The sequence below is a fragment of the Anoplopoma fimbria genome, chromosome 6 (genome assembly GCF_027596085.1).
Source record: "Anoplopoma fimbria isolate UVic2021 breed Golden Eagle Sablefish chromosome 6, Afim_UVic_2022, whole genome shotgun sequence".
In the NCBI taxonomy this organism is placed as follows: Eukaryota; Metazoa; Chordata; class Actinopteri; order Perciformes; family Anoplopomatidae; genus Anoplopoma; species Anoplopoma fimbria.
In genome coordinates, this window is record NC_072454.1 from 20,083,287 (window position 1) to 20,101,178 (window position 17,892).

The 17,892-nt window shown below is 43.7% G+C and overlaps 1 protein-coding gene across 1 annotated transcript; it reads left to right on the forward strand.

Moving 5' to 3' along the window:
* The first annotated feature begins 463 nt into the window (after positions 1–463).
* Positions 464–17,892, forward strand: si:dkey-191g9.5 (rap1 GTPase-GDP dissociation stimulator 1). Its single transcript, XM_054600777.1, has 13 exons — positions 464–596; positions 1,471–1,593; positions 2,582–2,707; positions 3,245–3,373; positions 4,212–4,337; positions 4,745–4,888; positions 6,498–6,629; positions 7,285–7,419; positions 7,686–7,811; positions 8,802–8,941; positions 9,201–9,327; positions 9,651–9,779; positions 17,598–17,892. The coding sequence occupies exons 1-13, from the start codon at positions 464–466 to the stop codon at positions 17,723–17,725; spliced, it is 1,698 nt and encodes a 565-aa protein (XP_054456752.1). The 3' UTR covers positions 17,726–17,892.

Below are 17,892 nucleotides of genomic sequence, written 5' to 3' on the forward strand. Positions count from 1 at the left end.
ACATCAAATGGATTACATTTTCTGATGGAAATAGATCAGGCTTTGTGTAGCCTGTTACAATCTGTTAAAAATGGTTCGATTGCCCTGATAAAGATCTTGCATTTTGAAAAAAGACATTAACATCATGCAGAACTGTACATTTCGGCCCAACACACAGTGACTTTTAGGCGAGACACCACAGGTCAATAGGCAACATTTATTTTTTACATATTTTCTGAAAATGTATGTTTTCATATGCAAATGAGGCATTATGTATTGCAAACTTTTGGTGAATCCAGGAGAAACATGTTGTGGAAGCAAAACTACCCAAAATTTTAAAAATTGATCAGTGCAAGAAGAAAAACAGTATTGGCCTGGTGTATCCCCTTATACATGTAAAAATGTAAAGTATTAATTGATTATGTAAGTATAAGGAAGTCTTTTGAATCTGGTACATTCTTAACTTTTGTTCTTGTTGTTGGTGATGGTGTATCGTTGTGTCTGTGTTGCAGACTCTCTGAGCGAGGCCCTAAAGGCCATCAGTGTGAGTACAGAGCTGATTGAAGAGGAGCTCAAGCCTCATTTGGACACAATGCTGGCCGCTCTTCTTGAAAAGAGTAAGTCATGCTACTCACCTGTACACACACACCCACACACAAACACACGTTCCTAGCGGCTATCGCTGAGTCTTCTGGGAATGTCACGGTGCTAACCCGTTCTGTATGACTGCAGGTTGCACACTGGCCAGTCACATTCTAGTTCCTGCAGTTCTAATATCTGTTCCATCCTGCTGGCACAGTAGATGTGTATGCCCTGCTTGTGTGGTTGAGTTGTGTAGCCCAGCAGGGTGGGAGGTTACTGTACTGTACATATCTCCACCGCATACACGAATGTGCCCACCTACGTGCAACAATATACATTATACAATTCATACAATATACACGGCTGCAATGATTTTTAAAAACGCTTTGTGCTGAGGAACAATAAAAATGCCAACGCATTGAGCAGGTAATGATGTTGTGTTTGGTTCACGCCTCACATGGATGGCCACAACAGGAATAGAGAGCATGCCAGAATAAACACGTTCGTTGACAAGTGCTTTACTAATAGCCTATTATTTTTTTAACTTAACCATCCCAACCAACAAAGTCAACTAGACTTAGCCAATGAGAGGCAGAGAAGGGCGGGGTCATGAAATCTGGCCCACAGTAAGCACTTTCCAGATACCTAATATCTTACATTGCTGGCTTTATCTCTCTGTTAAAGTGCCCCAGCATTCTGAATATTGGTGTAAGGGTTGCACACTTTTCAGTGTCCGTCAGTCTGTCACATATATGGAGAGAAAGCAGGTTCTGATGGTCGTCAAAGTCGTCAAAGTCTGAGTCCCATCTGGACTAAAAGCCATTAACCAAAACTAACTCTGCATATTTTCAGTATCATGGGATTTGGTCATTGTTGTTTTTCTGAACAAATGAATTTGTGTGTCCACAGAGAAGGATGCTGCTGTTGAGATCGCCAGAAGTGGGATTCTGCCCATACTGGCTCAAGCCTTAAGGAGCAAAAGCTGCCTGAGCTGCCAGGTGGCTCTGGTGGTGGCAGAGATGGCCAGAGAAGGTAGGATACTGCTACTGTTAGTGTGAAAGTCTCTTCTTCAATACAGCATGATGTTCATTTAGTAAATCATAGTCCATTTAGAGTCGAATAGACCATAAAGCAGAGTATGCTTTAGGGCGGGGCTACACTGTGATTGACAGGTCACTACTACAGCGTTGTCCGGTCTAGGATTTTTCCTTGTTTTCGTCTTAGAACTTTAACACTTTCACAGTGTGTTTTCACCTCATGAAAAGTTAATTGTAACATTTTTGTCGCATAAAATATTCAGCGTTTGGTAGCTCCACCCTCTCGTGTCCCTTCTGGTAGCAAACAAACAAGATGGCGACGAACAAAATCACCAAACTTGAGGCTTCAAAACGGCTTTCCACAAAACAACGGGTGACGTCACGTGACTACGTCTACTTCTAATATACAGTGTATGTTGAGAACAAAGCAATGAATCAGAGGAGTAAAATCTTATTTTACACCCACACCTCTATTTAACCTGAATGAATGCAGAGTGTGTGTGCCTCTGTAAACACACAGCAGCTGAGAGAGAGCGAAGCGGTGTATGATATAACAACCCGTTCTCATCCATCAAATATGGCCGCTTTATGTCTGACAGAGCTAAAGTGGGACTCGTGCCCATGGAGGCAATGCTTGTGCCGAAGGATGTGACAAAGTTGGTTATTAGACGACCTGAGCGGGCTGCACACGCTGCTGCTGTCATTGGCTGTTACATTCCCATGTGGGGCCAAAGGCTCTTTGCTGACACCCAGACAATTCAATACTCCACAGCAAATTAGGAAGGGAAGAGAAAATCCAGACAGAGGGCAGATGTACAGAACACCACCACACACTAGTAGTATGTCAGAGCTGATGATTGAGAGGGATTATTATTGAATATTATACATATATGTTAATGTGCATCCATATTTGGGTTTTGATTTCATCAAGCATGGCTCTAGTACCATGCTACATCACAGCTGGGTCCTTGTGTGTGTTGTAGCTGCAGTCAGGGAGCCTTGCATCGAGGCAGGCCTGGTGAAGGTGCTGGTTCCCCATCTGAGCAGCAATAACCAGGAGATGCTGCTAAACACCGGCCGGGCCATCGGACGCATCTGCTTCGACAGCTGTGAGTTGGTCCGACGTCGCTGACTCTGTCAGCAGGGTGTACTGATGAGAAGTGTGCAGTGTGTCACTCTTCAGGTCTAAATGTATTTGGCTTATGTTATTAAGGTTATTAAATGTAACATAATGTGTAGTTAAGACTCAATTGAATTTAATGATTTTTATTCGGAAATCAGACCAGTCGCCAGGACAAAATGTTGGCATTTTACTTTTCTGCAAACCACGGACACGTTGAATGACAACATGTTTGTATTCCGTCAGAGCAAGCGACACAGTAGAATGAGCGAACCTTATCGCAGAAACAAGCAAGACCAACTTTTTACTGGCAACTGGGTTATCAGTTATCAATACCACGTCAGTTACCTGATTATAATTTCAGCAAAACCTTTGAAACCATGACATGAAATAATGACTTTAAGGTTAAAAATCGAAATAATGAAAACAACTTGTCTGTATCTGTGACTTTAACCACTTCCCCTCTCTCTCTCTCTCTCTCTCTCTCTCTCTCTCTCTCTCTCTCTCTATCTGACCTCCCTCCCAGCCTACCAACAGGACCAGTTAGTCCAGAGCGGTGTAATCCCCAGGCTGGTGTCCATTATAAGGGAGTATCCAGAGAACGAGCCCCTGGTCAATGTCTGCCTGCTGGCCCTTTGTAACTTGGCTGACATGGGTGATTATTTCATTATTTGCTTTAGTAATTCATAATTTATTAGCTGTAATTTGTAATGCACCGTCTCAGTATGTAGACACGTCCCTCCCGACTATAGAGTCATCTCTGGGTTGTTCTCCTCATCCTCTTCTGGCTTTCTATTGTCAGCTGTTTGAAACTAAACTGCTCACAGGTCACAAACATACACTGTTTGTGTACAGTGCCAAGAGAAATCAGTGGGGAGAATGAAGAAACACACACAGATCTGACTTGAGTTGTTCTTCAGTGCTACAACAACTGGTTTTATAATGGAAGAGAAAAAACAATGAGCCTGATCTCATACAGTGATGTCACCAGGAAGCAAAGCTTGTCACAAAAGAATGGGGGGGGGGACTGTTGTCAAGGTTTTAAAGCGAGTTTCTTTATGTTAAAAAAAACAATAAACATCACCATTGAAGTTCGCTTTTTTTGTATTTCCAGTTTTGTGACATAATAGCAATATTTTGAATATGTGTTATGTAATGCCAACTTTCGGTGAATTTTGAAGAAATCAACAGATGCAAATATTAGTAAAATAAACACCTAAATGTGAATCTTTGATATTTTCTTTCCACGCGCCTGAAAGAAGGCAAAATAGCCTAAAATCTCAAAATCGATTGTGCATAAAAAACAAAGTATTTGCCCGGTGTGTTCATCATTAACAAAACTCCTCATTAAGCAGAGAGCGGGATATTTACATTTTCAAAGAGCTGCTGTGTTAGATTAGCTGTGTATCTTAGATATATGATCACTTAAACTGGTAGTCAGGGTAATTAGCCACCTCCACAGCGTCTATACTTACAGAGCCCTATGTTTGCAGACTCTGCAAGGGATGCCCTGACTGAGCTGGACGTGGCTGGGATACTGACCTTTCAGCTGAAGCGGGCGCCTGATGCAGAACGCCGGCACATCATCCTGGAGATACTGGGCTCACTGGGCGAGAGCGGTAAGACAGAAGGGAGGCTTCAGTAAGAAATGGGAAGACTTATAGATTGAACAAGTATGACTGATATTTCTGTTTGACCCATTTTTAAACCAGGAGCTTTGTTTATGCAAAAGCCAAGGTATGGCAATGTGAAAGGGGGCAATTAAAAATATAAAAATGTAATGGAATATAATGCAATAAGGCTCTCGGGCATTCAATACTGCTTTTAAATATTTATTCTCCTGTATTTCCTGTGCTGTGTCTACACACATGTAAGCAAGAGTTAATCTTCCCTCCTCTTTATGTGCATGGGCCACCTATTAAACTAAATGATAAAATAAGGTATTTTAATTAATTTAGTTGTATATGTATTGGAAAGATTATGTTCGCTGATAATATTGATGCAATAAATTGTGTTTGACCATCAGATACGCTGAAGCTGCAGTTTGCAGAGTCTGGAGTACCAGAGGCTTTATCAGAGATGATTCATGGTCTGCAGGGAGGTTCTGACCCACACGACCTCTGCAGCATCAAGATCGCCTCCAACCTCATCGTGTCCCTGCTTTTGGGAGGTGAGTGACCGGGTGCAACTGTAACGTTCACTGGTGCCCACTTGTACCCAAAAGCACCACAGCACGAGACTGTCTGAGTTGCAAGGATGCAGTCAAAGGTAAAACCAGGAGTTCAGTCACTCAGGGTAACAAATCCAAAATGGTAGCAAGCAGAAAATTCATTGAATACGCGTAATGGGTCAGACCAGTCAGATCAGTTAACACGAGCAAGTAAACAAAATGTAAATCTGGCACACTTAGGGAGTAATGAGAGAATGAGCAGCAGGTGAGGAGATGGGTGAGGAAGACCAGCTGAGGTGAATGAGTTGATGCTCTGAGAAAGTGGCAGGACCTGAAACAACAGGAGATCAGTGGAAAAGAAGAAAAAGACAAAAACAAATTAAGAGGAGTTGGAACTCAAAGACAGCTCTGGATGTTGGTAACCATTTCCTTATTTGGCTTCCTTTCTGTTTGTCTTTTGCCTCATACATCTGATCTACCAAAGCAAACAACTTAGTGCATGTAATTAACTGTGCATATTCCGCTGTGATTGGCAAGCTCTATCATCCTCCATCATGCCTTCAGACAGTACGCAGTAAAAATGTGGTGTCGACTAACTGTCATTAGCTGTCATCTTAAAAAAAGAGATAGAATAGGAGATAGAGAAGAACAAAACAAAAACATATGTTTTCCAATTTTAACACATCACATCATCCTTTTTGTTTGCATGGACCAAATAGCTCACACTGGAGCCTAGTTAATGAGAATTGACCCTTTTTCTAAATCTCACCATAGGAAAGCAGACTGGCCAATAATAGCAAAGCTACGTATTTCTTTTAATGATTGTAACTGAACAAAAACTAATATGGTTGTTCCTTAATTACATTGTCTTCTTTCACCATCACCAGGTGATGTGGTGGTTCGCTGTTACACTGTGATCTGTTTAACATAATGGATATATAATACAAACACATATTGTAGACCCGTTTGTCTGCTTTTCCCTGAAATCACTTTTTCGTTTCCAGAAATTAGATAATATTTCTTAATGATGCAGTTAGTGACAGTGTGGGCTCCATGGTAACGTAGCTCCGACCCCCTGATGGAGTCGCAGTAGGGGCTCCCAAGTAGCTACATTTTTCTCATTTCTCATTTCTTAGCTTTTTGCTTTGCTGATCCAGTGCACCACCTTTTTTTATCCATTTTAATCAATTTGACTAAATTAATTTAAAAATAAAACAAAAGATGGGACAAGGCCACAGCAGCAGCCCGATGGGCAATGGAGAGAGCAGGGGCTGGACATGACGTAACAAACTAGCCAAGCAGGTTGTTTGCACTGTTATGACTCTTTCAGCTTTATTAATCTAGACAGGGGGACCTTTCTGGGTGTCCCAGGCAGAGGGCACACCATTATGTGTCTGTTAATAGTAAAAATCTCTGATGTCTGTGCACCAGTGTTGATTTTTAAGTGATTCGATTACTTCATTAACAATCAGCAAATCCCCCTTATAAAACAAGGTATGATTATACAGGGAAGGTAATGTCAGCGCTACTTGTTGGAAGAAATCATGTGCTGTTTGAGAGTGTTATAATTATATTGTACAAAACACAGATGTGTGTGTCCGTGTGTCAGATGAGTCCATGCAGAGGTGTTTTGGTGAGGGATCAGGTCTGGTGTATCAGGACGTTCTGTCCTGGCTGCAGAGCCACAACACCCAGCTGCAGCTGTCCGGAGCCCTGGCCATCGCCAACTTCGCCAGGAACGGTGAGATATTTTTTCAGACAAGAATACAGATCAAAGACTTCAATCACAGGTTTGTGACGGGACCAGGCAGAAACTTGAATTTTCTCTACTGACCAGCAGGGGGTGATTCCTCCAGTTGCAAAAAGAAGTATGATTGTATTGAAGTCTATGAGAAAATGACTCTATTTCTCTCTTGATTTATTCCCTCAGTAAACATTGTAAACATGAGTTTATGGTCTCAATCTCTAGTTTGACAGCATGATGTTCATTTAGTAAATGATGGTCCATTTAGAGTCACTCCTCCACATTCTAAATATGGTAACTACTGTTCATTGGTTGCGAAAAAACAACTTGACGACGGCCATGATCTAAGATGGAACTGAATACTACTAAATTGAATTTGAGGCTTCATATCATCAGTCAACAAATACATTATTATTATATACAGTTTATGGAAGGGACATTCCACTGAGACATTTGTCAATCAAGCAAACACACCCCAAAATATACTGTAGTTCTCTTTTAATGTGGCTATAACAAGCAAAATCACATTAGTACTCTGTTATATAATAGTATATAGAAGAATATGTGATGCAATAGTGTGCAGATGTGTATGTGATGTAATACAGTATCAGGTGTTGAAGGTGTCTTTGTTGGCCTGCTGTGTTTCTGTCAGACAGTAACTGTGTGAAGATGCTGGACCTCGGTGTGGTTCCTCACATCCTGACCTTGTTGGAGCAGCATGTCGACGAAGGAGACGTGTCCGTTCAACATGCTGGTCTGAGCGCGCTCAGAAACCTGGCCATCCCTGGTACGGATCAAAACTAACAGTAGAGATTTTTTTGTGTAAATGGAATTTGTCCTTTTAAGGACTAGATACATGTTCACACCGAGAAAAACACTCACTGAGTCATTTTAAAAAAACTGAAACAAGTCAGGTATGCAAAAGTCAGAAAAGATACATCAACCACCAAAACTGTCCACATTCTTAAAAAGATTCTTGAATTTTTTTTTTATTGTGTTTAATTCTATCATTTCAATTATATTCAGATGGCATGGATGCTTTGTGTCTTTCAGCCACCAACAAAGTGCGAATGCTGGAGGACGGGGTGACCGAAAGGATAAAGAGCCTGCTGCGCTCCGACATGCCGCCAGTTCAGTTCAAACTGCTGGGCACCCTACGCATGATGGTGGACGGACAAGGTGAGCACGTTGAGCATTCAGTACTCAAAGGTGTAAAATGCAATGCTAATGCTGCTAAAAATGCTAACAGTACAAACTACAGATTAAATAGTGCTGACAGAGCTAACAGTGTTTACCTGTGGGGGAACCAGAAGGTGGGTTGTGCGTTTTGGTGGATGTGAGCTAACCAGTCGGGCACGCTCACATGCACTCACATGCACTATAAGGCATGTGGCCGGTCGGCTATGTGAGCAAAGAGAGGAGAAGCTCTGATAACAACACACACAGAGAGAGAGAGACTTCATTCTTTGCTTAGGTAGACATTACTCCTCTCTATATTTACATAGATGATAGCTGATGATGAGATATTAATGATCATAATATCTTGTACTGCTCCTTTAAGAGTAGCCCGAGATGAATTCCTCTCGTGCTACAACAAGGCCAAATTTTCCATTTTGACACAGGAATCGTTGAAATTGAATGGGCACATTGCCATGACTGTAATAACCCTTAGACACCCCATGTGCCTGTGGGTATCTAACAGGCAGATTTAACTCAATAGCCAAACAGAGGTTAACACAGCATACAAACAGTGAGACATTTACAATCACACAACTAACAACAACAAAAAGTCAGACAGGGTTTGTTTTTCCCAACTCTATTTACATCCTCCCTTGTCAGCTGGGACAACAAGTCTGTTTTTTCTTGATAAATCGATTACTCATTTGGTCTGTAACACAGGAAATAGTGAAACATTCCCATCACAGTTTCCAAGAGGCCGAGGTGACGTCTTTAGCTGTCTAGTTTGGTCCATCCCAACAGTTTGTGTAGCACATTCATGTTTCCAGGGGGATGAATCCATTACATTATATATGGTTCATCTAGCACCATCCTCATCATAAATTTAACATTTTACCACCCAGTGAGTGGTAAGAATAGGGTGTTTCTCCCCTGTACTGTGAATGTGTCTAAATGTATTTGCCCTTTTCTCTGCTGTGCTGTGTGTGTCAGAGGAGGCAGCTCTGGTGCTGGGGAGGGACGCTGTGCTGCTGGCTCGGGTCATGGAGTGGTGTGAAGCCAAAGACCACGCAGGAGTGAGAGGAGAAGCCAGTCGCCTCCTGGCTGCCCTCATCAGACACAGCCGCAGCCCTGTGAGCCCAAGTATTCTCTTCTGAATGCAAGCTAGCATGAGAACAATTTATTCATTTCTTTCTTCTTGGTAATCATACCCAGTGTGTTTAAGTTTAAAGTAATGGCAGTGGGTATATATATCTTTTTATATATATATATATATATATATATCTATATATCTATATATATATATACACACACACACACACACACACACACACACACAAACACACTCATTAACTGAACAACTTTAATGAGTTGATTTCCTCTCTCTGGCAGGAAGTTATCCATGCTGTAGCCAAAGCAGATGGGGTTCGGCACCTTATCTCCATGGCAACAAGTGAACATGTCATCATGCAGAATGAGGCCCTGGTTGCCCTGGCGATAGCATCTGCCATTGACATTGGTAAAGCTATTTCAAAGACTAAGGTTCTCGGCCCAAATTTGAAAAGCATGACAGAAAAATTAGTATTAGTTATTTTTATTTTGTTTAAGGTTGAGAAGTTATTTTTTATAACTGCTATTTCTATCTCTTGGGCCTATTTTAGTAACCTTATTGGCGAAATATTTGTCTATCATTTATTTATTTGGTGTCATTTTGGGCTGCATGAATGAAAGGAGCTATATTAATAATTTAGTAAAGATACATGACAACTTTTTATTTTTTATTTAGTCATGCATTTACATGTGTTTTTCCCTATATGTTTGTGTGTGTATGTGTGACTACAGAGTCTGTGAAGGATCTGTTTCAGGAGGCCGAGCTGTTGCCCATGCTGAAGAAGATGTTGGAGGATCCAGTTGGGGCAGTTGAAGTCAAGTTCAGTGCTTTAGGTCTCATCTGCAGCCTTGCTAACTCCAGTACGTGTTTTGATTTTTTTAAAACACACATTCTGTTAAGGATTCAGTAGAAAAGGACCCACTAGCAGACACACAGTTCTTGGTTCAGAGTATATCTAATTTAGTTCTCAAGCAACAATCCTAAGGGCAAAAACAGTCTCGTAGTCAATAGGCAGGCAGAGGTCAAAAATCCAAAAAGTCAGAACAGAGTCCAAGGCAAAGGTATCCAAAATCCAAAATCCAAACAGGGCAGGTCAAAATCAGGCAAAGGTCAAAAATCACAGGCAGACAGAATATAACAAGATTAACGGAACGCTGGAAAGGCTCAAGTATTAACTGGCACGATCTGGCAGAGACTCCAAGGCACACCGGACTTAAATACCCACAAACCAATCACCACAAACAGAAATCAGGTGTGCACACAAAATGGTGGGAAAACAAACAAAGACAGGGTGGAGTCAGGGCCACATGACTTATCAAAACAAAAACAGAAAACACATGACAACACCACATGATCAAAGTGTAAACAAAAAGCACATGTTGCTGGAAAAACAAAAACTCAACCAGCACGGTTACTAACAGTACCCCCCCTCTTACGGACGCCTCCTGGCGTCTTAACTGGGGGAATGGGATGAGTCTTTAGAAAGTCTCTAACAAGGGTACGGTCCAAAATGTACCCAGATGGAACCCAGCATCTCTCCTCGGGGCCATAACCCTCCCAGTCCACTAAGAACTGGAGGCCACGACCCCGACGACGAACGTCCAGGAGTTGATGAACTGTGAAAGTCTCTGAGCCATCAATGACCCGTGGTGGAGGAGGTGGCTTGGGAACAGGGCAGAGCTGGTTGCAGATGAAGGGCTTTACCCTGGACATGTGGAAGGTGGGGTGGATGCGGCGGAGGGTGGGGGGGAGTTTGAGTCGGACAGCAGCAGAGCCAATGACTTTCAAAATGGGGAAAGGGCCGATGAAGCGGGGAGTTTAGGCAATGGGATGAGGTGCACGGATTTAGAAAATCGATCAACAATCGTGAGAATGGTTGTGTTACCGTCTGATGGAGGGAGGCCAGTAACAAAATCCAGTGCAATGTGGGACCAGGGCCTCTTGGGTATGGACAGGGGCTGCAGGAGACCAGACGGAGGTTGTGTGGAGGTCTTACTCCGAGCACAGACAGAGCAGGCAGAGACAAAGGCACGGACATCCTCCCCTATGGTTGGCCACCAAAACCTCCTGCAAATGAAGGCTTTGGTGCGCCTTGCTCCAGGATGGCAGGAAAGCCGGGAGGAATGACCCCACTGCAGGACCTGGGAACGGAGGGACATAGGGACAAACAGGCGGTTAACAGGGCAGTGACTGGGGGCTGCATTGTCCTGTTGGGCGGCGCGCACCAAGGTCTCGATCTCCCACTGAACTGCCCCAACAAAACGGTGGTCTGGGAGGATGTTCACGGGTTCGTCAGGGCTATCAGGAGTTGGGAAAATGCGGGAGAGGGCATCTGCTTTGCCGTTCTTTGATCCGGGGCGAAAGGACAGGGTGAAATTAAATCGGGAAAAGTAGAGAGACCAGCGGGCTTGACGGGAACTCAGACGTTTGGCAGTACGAATGTACTCAAGGTTTTTGTGGTCAGTCCATACCAGGAACGGCACTTTTGACCCCTCAAGCCAGTGCCGCCACTCCTCCAGAGCTAACTTGACGGCCAGCAATTCTCTATTGCCCACATCATAGTTGCGCTCTGGTGGGGAGAGGCGATGGGAGTAAAAGGCGCAAGGGTGGACCTTCTCATCCTTGACAGAACGCTGAGAAAGGATGGCGCCAATGCCTACATCCGAGGCATCCACTTCCATGATGAACTGGCGGTCTGGGTCAGGCTGTATCAGGATCGGGGCAGAGGTAAATCGCCTCTTCAGCTCTTGGAAGGCCTTCTCCGCAGCAGGTGACCAGGTGAATTGAACCAACGTCGAGGTAAGGGCAGTGAGAGGGGCAGCCAGGGCACTGTAGTTTCTAATAAAACGGCGATAGAAATTAGCGAACCCCAGGAAGCGTTGCAGCTCCCGGCGGGTCGTCGGCTGGACCCATTCCACAACTGTCCTGACTTCCTGTTGGTCCATCTCTATGGTTCCGGCAGAGACAACATACCCCAGGAAGGAAACTGTGGTGCGGTGAAACTCGCACTTCTCTGCCTTGACATAGAGCTGATTCTCAAGGAGGCGTTGGAGGACCTGGCGGACATGGTGGACATGGTCAGAAAGGGAGCGAGAAAAAATTAGAATGTCATCTAAATAAACAAACACAAATTCATTAATCATATCTCTCAAGACATCATTAATCAGAGCTTGAAAGACAGCTGGAGCATTGGTCAAACCGAAAGGAACCACCAGGTACTCATAGTGGCCAGTAGGAGTATTAAGCGCCGTCTTCCATTCATCGCCCTCTCTGATCCGAACGAGGTGGTAAGCGTTTCGGAGGTCCAGTTTGGAGAAGATGGAGGATCCGTGGAGAAGCTCGAACGCGGAGGACATGAGGGGAAGAGGGTATCTATCCTTGACCGTGATGTCATTGAGACCCCGATAATCAATGCAAGGGCGAAGAGAGCCGTCTTTCTTGCCCACAAAAAAGAATCCTGCCCCTGCAGGAGAGGACGAGGGACGAATTATGCCAGCAGCCAACAAATCTCGAATATACTTCTCCATGGCCTCCGTCTCGGGTCGGGCAAGGGAGTAGAGTCGGCCCCTAGGTGGCGTCGTGCCAGGTAGGAGGTCAATGCCACAGTCATACGGGCGATGAGGTGGCAAAGCAGTGGCTCGGGACTTACTAAAAACGGTCTTCAGGTCCATATAGACAGGAGGGACAGCAGACAGGTCAGGGAATTCTCCTGGGGGGTCCCCTACTGGGGGAATTGGAATGTAGGCTCGGCGGAGGCAGAGAGATAGGCAGGATGGGCTCCAGCCCAGAATCTTGTTGTTAACCCAGTCAAGGTGAGGATTATGTTTCCTCAGCCAGGGACGACCGAGGACTACAGGAGCATGAGGAGACTCAATGATGTGGAGCTGGATCGATTCATGATGATTGCCAGAAACAAGCAGGGACACAGGAGCAGAAACATGGGTAACATCAGCCAGCTTCTTACCATTGAGGGCGTTGGCCACAAGGGGAGAGTGTAAAGGAAGGAGAGGCAGTTTCCATTGAGCAGCCAGGGAAGCGTCAATAAAGTTCTCATCAGCCCCAGAGTCAATGAGGACAGTGAGCTGTTGTTGCTGGCCTCGCCACTCTAAAGAGGCTGGGAGAAGGACCGAGGAGGACTTGAAAGAGGCAGCGCTCACCAGTACTCCTCGTCCTACTGATGAGCTTCGTCTTTTACTGGGCAGGAGGAAACGTAGTGACCAGTCTCCCCACAGTACAAACAGCAGTTGGAGCTGCGTCTTCGCTGTTTCTCAGCAGCAGAGATGTGGTAGCGGTTAATCTGCATAGGCTCAGGATCCGGGGTTGGACGTGCAGTGGAAGGCAGAGCCCGTAGAGTAGGCAAGGCAGGTTGAGGAGTTGTCCCCTCACTGGGTGCTCTAACCGGGCCACTGGAAGCTCTCCACCTGCGGCGCAGCTGCAGCCGGGAGTCCACACGGATAGCCAGGTCCACAAGGGCATCAAAGTTGATGGGAGACTCTTGGGCAATTAACTCATCCTTTAGATTTTCAGAGAGGCCATTGAAAAACACATCAAAAAGGGCCTCAGTATTCCATCCACTAGAGGCAGCAAGAGTCCGAAACTCTATGGCATAGTCAGACACAGAGCGATTACCTTGCCGAATATGCAGCATCTCCCGTGCTGCCTCTCTGCCATGTTTGGAATGGTCAAAAACTTTCCTCATCTCCTCTGAGAATGTGGTGAAAGAGTTACAGAACGTCGCTCTGGCATCCCAGACTGCTGTGCCCCACTCTCTCGCCCGCCTGGACAGCTGGGTGATGATGTAAGCCACCCTTGCTTGCTCTGTAGGGAAAGCAGATGGTTGTAACTGAAAGATCAGGTCACATTGAGACAAGAACGAACGACAGGTTCCGGGTTCCCCTGAATAGTGTTCTGGGGGGCAGGTGGGGCTCTGAGACAGGCAGAGTGGGCCGTGGTGGAACAGGCTGCTGAGGAGGTGGTGGCGGTGGGGTTTGAGACAGCTGAAGTTGTTGTACCTGGGCTGCGAGGTCTGTGAAACCAGCTGACATGGCCCCTACCGTTCTTCCAATCCCCTCTAGTAGCTCTTGTTGTCTCCCCAGCACGACTCCATGTTGCTCGAGTACTGTCTTGAACTGAGCTGGTTCCGCTGGGTCCATGTTGGCCAGATCGTACTGTTAAGGATTCAGTAGAAAAGGACCCACTAGCAGACACACAGCTCTTGGTTCAGAGTATATTTAATTTAGTTCTCAAGCAACAATCCTAAGGGCAAAAACAGTCTCGTAGTCAATAGGCAGGCAGAGGTCAAAAATCCAAAAAGTCAGAACAGAGTCCAAGGCAAAGGTATCCAAAATCCAAAATCCAAACAGGGCAGGTCAAAATCAGGCAAAGGTCAAAAATCACAGGCAGACAGAATATAACAAGATTAACGGAACGCTGGAAAGGCTCAAGTATTAACTGGCACGATCTGGCAGAGACTCCAAGGCACACCGGACTTAAATACCCACAAACCAATCACCACAAACAGAAATCAGGTGTGCACACAAAATGGTGGGAAAACAAACAAAGACAGGGTGGAGTCAGGGCCACATGACTTATCAAAACAAAAACAGAAAACACATGACAACACCACATGATCAAAGTGTAAACAAAAAGCACATGTTGCTGGAAAAACAAAAACTCAACCAGCACGGTTACTAACACATTCAAAAGATTCCACCACAACATTTGAGATGTTGAAGCATGTTTTTTCAGTGACATCTGCGCAATCTGCAGTGTTTCAATAGCACATTAAGGAAGCAGTGTGTAGGTTTTAGCGGCAGGCAGTGGTGAGGTTGCAAATGTCGTAATGTTTGTTTCGTCCGTTCTGGGCTACTGTAGAAACACAGGAACGCAACGTGACAGACTCTGTGGAACTGCTCCCTGTGTAGATATGAAGGGCTCATTCTAAGCTAACAAAAACACAAGGAATCTGAGTTAAAGGTGATTATACATCATGAAAGCTTTATGTATCTATATAGAAATAACAAAAGCAAAATCATTGCCACAGATCCATGTGACACATACATCGCTTAGCTATTTCGGAGCCAGTTGCGGTGCTGTTCTTAGTTCTGAAACGGAGCAAAGACAGACAGACACGGTTTGTTAGCCTGCTTTTCGTGGTTGTGAATAGAACTTTCCTCCCTAATTCCATTTCCCTCTCATTGTAGCAATCTACAGACTCAATGAAAAGAGAGCAAGACAGAGACAGGGAAATCTGCTTACATCCTACAGCAGAGCTTGACCTTTTAGAGTAGTACTGTCGGTCTGACAGAAAAAAGTACCAGATCTCAGGATGTTCTACCAAAGTTGGTAGGGGAGAACACACACTACAATGACCAAGGTTTAAAAATAAGTTCCTTTAATGAGGAAGTTCACGAGCTGAGAGAGAAAGCCTGCTTCGATGCTATTAAAAAACGTAATGTGTCCAAAACTAATTGAGTGTGTTATTGAACCCTTTTCCCTCTATGACAGTGATGTGTTGGCCCCCCCTACAAAACAATATCACACTCAATGGGATAAACATGCAAAGTTCTGAAAGATTCTCCTGCATATCTAGAGGAAAACTACAATTAATGCATGCAGAGCAGATTTAGGCCAATATCCACTAACAATAAAAATGCAAAGAAGCGCCATTACATTTTGGACACATCTAAAGCATAGCGACCCCCTCTCCTATCATTACCAAGCCCTGCAGTGCCAAGAGAACCCACTTCTGCAGATGGTGCTGAGGCTGAGCTCAAAAACCTACTCCACCAACACATCAGGGCCTGAGAAACAGAACGCACCAGCAATTAGACTCTACCAAATTACAACACAGTTAAAACTAAACTACATAGCCTATTGGCAAACAAAAACAAGAGCACAGAGCTAAATGCATTGCTGTCCGGCTCTAAGCTGACAGTACACCATTATTGGAGCATGCTGAGGTACAATTAAAAAGAACCGTGACAAAGTAGAGCAGAGGCTGTTCTCTCACTGCACCCTCAGAGAGCCTCAAACAGAGCTACACTTCCTCGCCAAATGTGACAAAAAAGGCAATGAATAAAAAAAATATCTATTTTCATAGCAAGGCCAAAGGTTTTCCACAGGTCTCAGATGAAGACAAGTCATCAGAGCTGTGAGCCGGCAGCAGTCTATTTTGCCAATTCCTACAAGGCATCCTTTGCAGAAGTAAACAAATGAAAGAGGCATGACACATAGCTGTAATGATCTGACATAATAAATAAATAATCTCATGGCAGGACTCCAAAAATGTAACTGTTCCTTTTGTATTCATAACTTGTAGGTATTAAAGATGATCGGAACTCAGATGCATGAACAAACTTTCTGCCCTCCACAGTCATAAGGCTTTTTCTAACCGCATCTCTTAATGACATTCACCTTAATAAGAATTATGTCTTTATATTTAATGTTGGCTTTATCCAATTCAACTGATATAATACTGATAGATGACGTAAACAGCTGCTGACATCAAATAAAAAAAATCATAAACAATTTCTTGCTTTCAGCACTAATTTGCAGTATTTCATGTTGTCATATAGAGAGACAGGAGTCTGTTTGTATGTATATAATATTACTCAATCATATAGACTGTATATAATATATCACTCTTCATATGTATCGTATTTTCAAACAAACATGTAGTACTTCACACAATAATATACATATATATTTATATAATTTTTTATATATATACACACACACCTAATCATTCTTGTCACATCATGATACATTGTGAATTGAATGATTGGTAAATATGTAAAATGTCAGAGATCATAAAAAACAGCAGTAGATCCAAAAAATTGGAAAGCTGCGACAAACGTCATATTTAACTGAAGTCTCTGTGAAATGATGCTCAGAGGCAACAATGTCTCATTTGTTACTGTTTACTCGACTCCTCTCTCCTCGTGTCTCTTCCTTACCTCCTCCTGTCGCGTCACCCATGGGCAGCATTAAGGCATGAGGCGAGAACTCGAGGAAAGGAATCGAGGAAGCACACAATTGGAAAATGAGAAAGGCCTGGTGATAGTCTCCTGCACTTTATTTTTGTTGCTGGTTGTTTGTTAGTTTTGCTCTGTTTCCTGTTGGTATTGCTCCAAGAGGACTTGATGTTTTATTTTATTTTATTGATTTTAATACTTTTAAACATTTAAATATGCTTGGTCGATATGTACAGCCAATACAACCAATTAAATTCAATTGAATTGAATTAAATTCAAAGAGAGAAAGACACAGAGAGAGAGAGAGAGATTTTGAATTGTTTATAAAAATATTTTCATGATGCATAACAGAAATGACACACAGGAGTTTCATTTTAGAAACTTGTTGGGTCAGGAACAGTCCAGGGTTTAAATAACCAAAGGCTCATGATTACATGGATTACATACAAATTGATTCTCTGGGTTGTATGCGGTTACTTTTTGTAGCTATAGCTACAAACAGTGTGACCTGAAAGCACTTTGGGTGTGACAGTATTATTAATCTTCTCTTAGACTGATTCTAAAATGGATCTTCAGGTGTGGTCCAATCATAGGCTGTAGGAGAACAGCTTGAGTACAATAATATCACATGTTTTTTACCACTACTACTTGCAATCCATCTCACACTTCTCTCCCTTCTTCTCTCCGTCATGTCTGCTCCAGGTGTGATGAAGGTGGAGTTGAACTCTGTGAACATGAAGGAGAGCCTCAGTAAGCTGACAGATCACAGCAGCAGTAAACTTGCCTCGCAGGCCAGCTCCATACTGGCCACTCTCAGCGACACCAGCTAAACCATCACACTGCAGAAACAATGGATCTCATCTGCTGAATGGATTAACCGGCTTATTTGACAACTCATTCTCACAACCAACCTGTTAGATACTGGCGATTGGTCAGTGGTCCTGAGCTTCAAACTACGACGGTCTAGGTTCCCCTCAGCATTATTTTTGTACGTGAC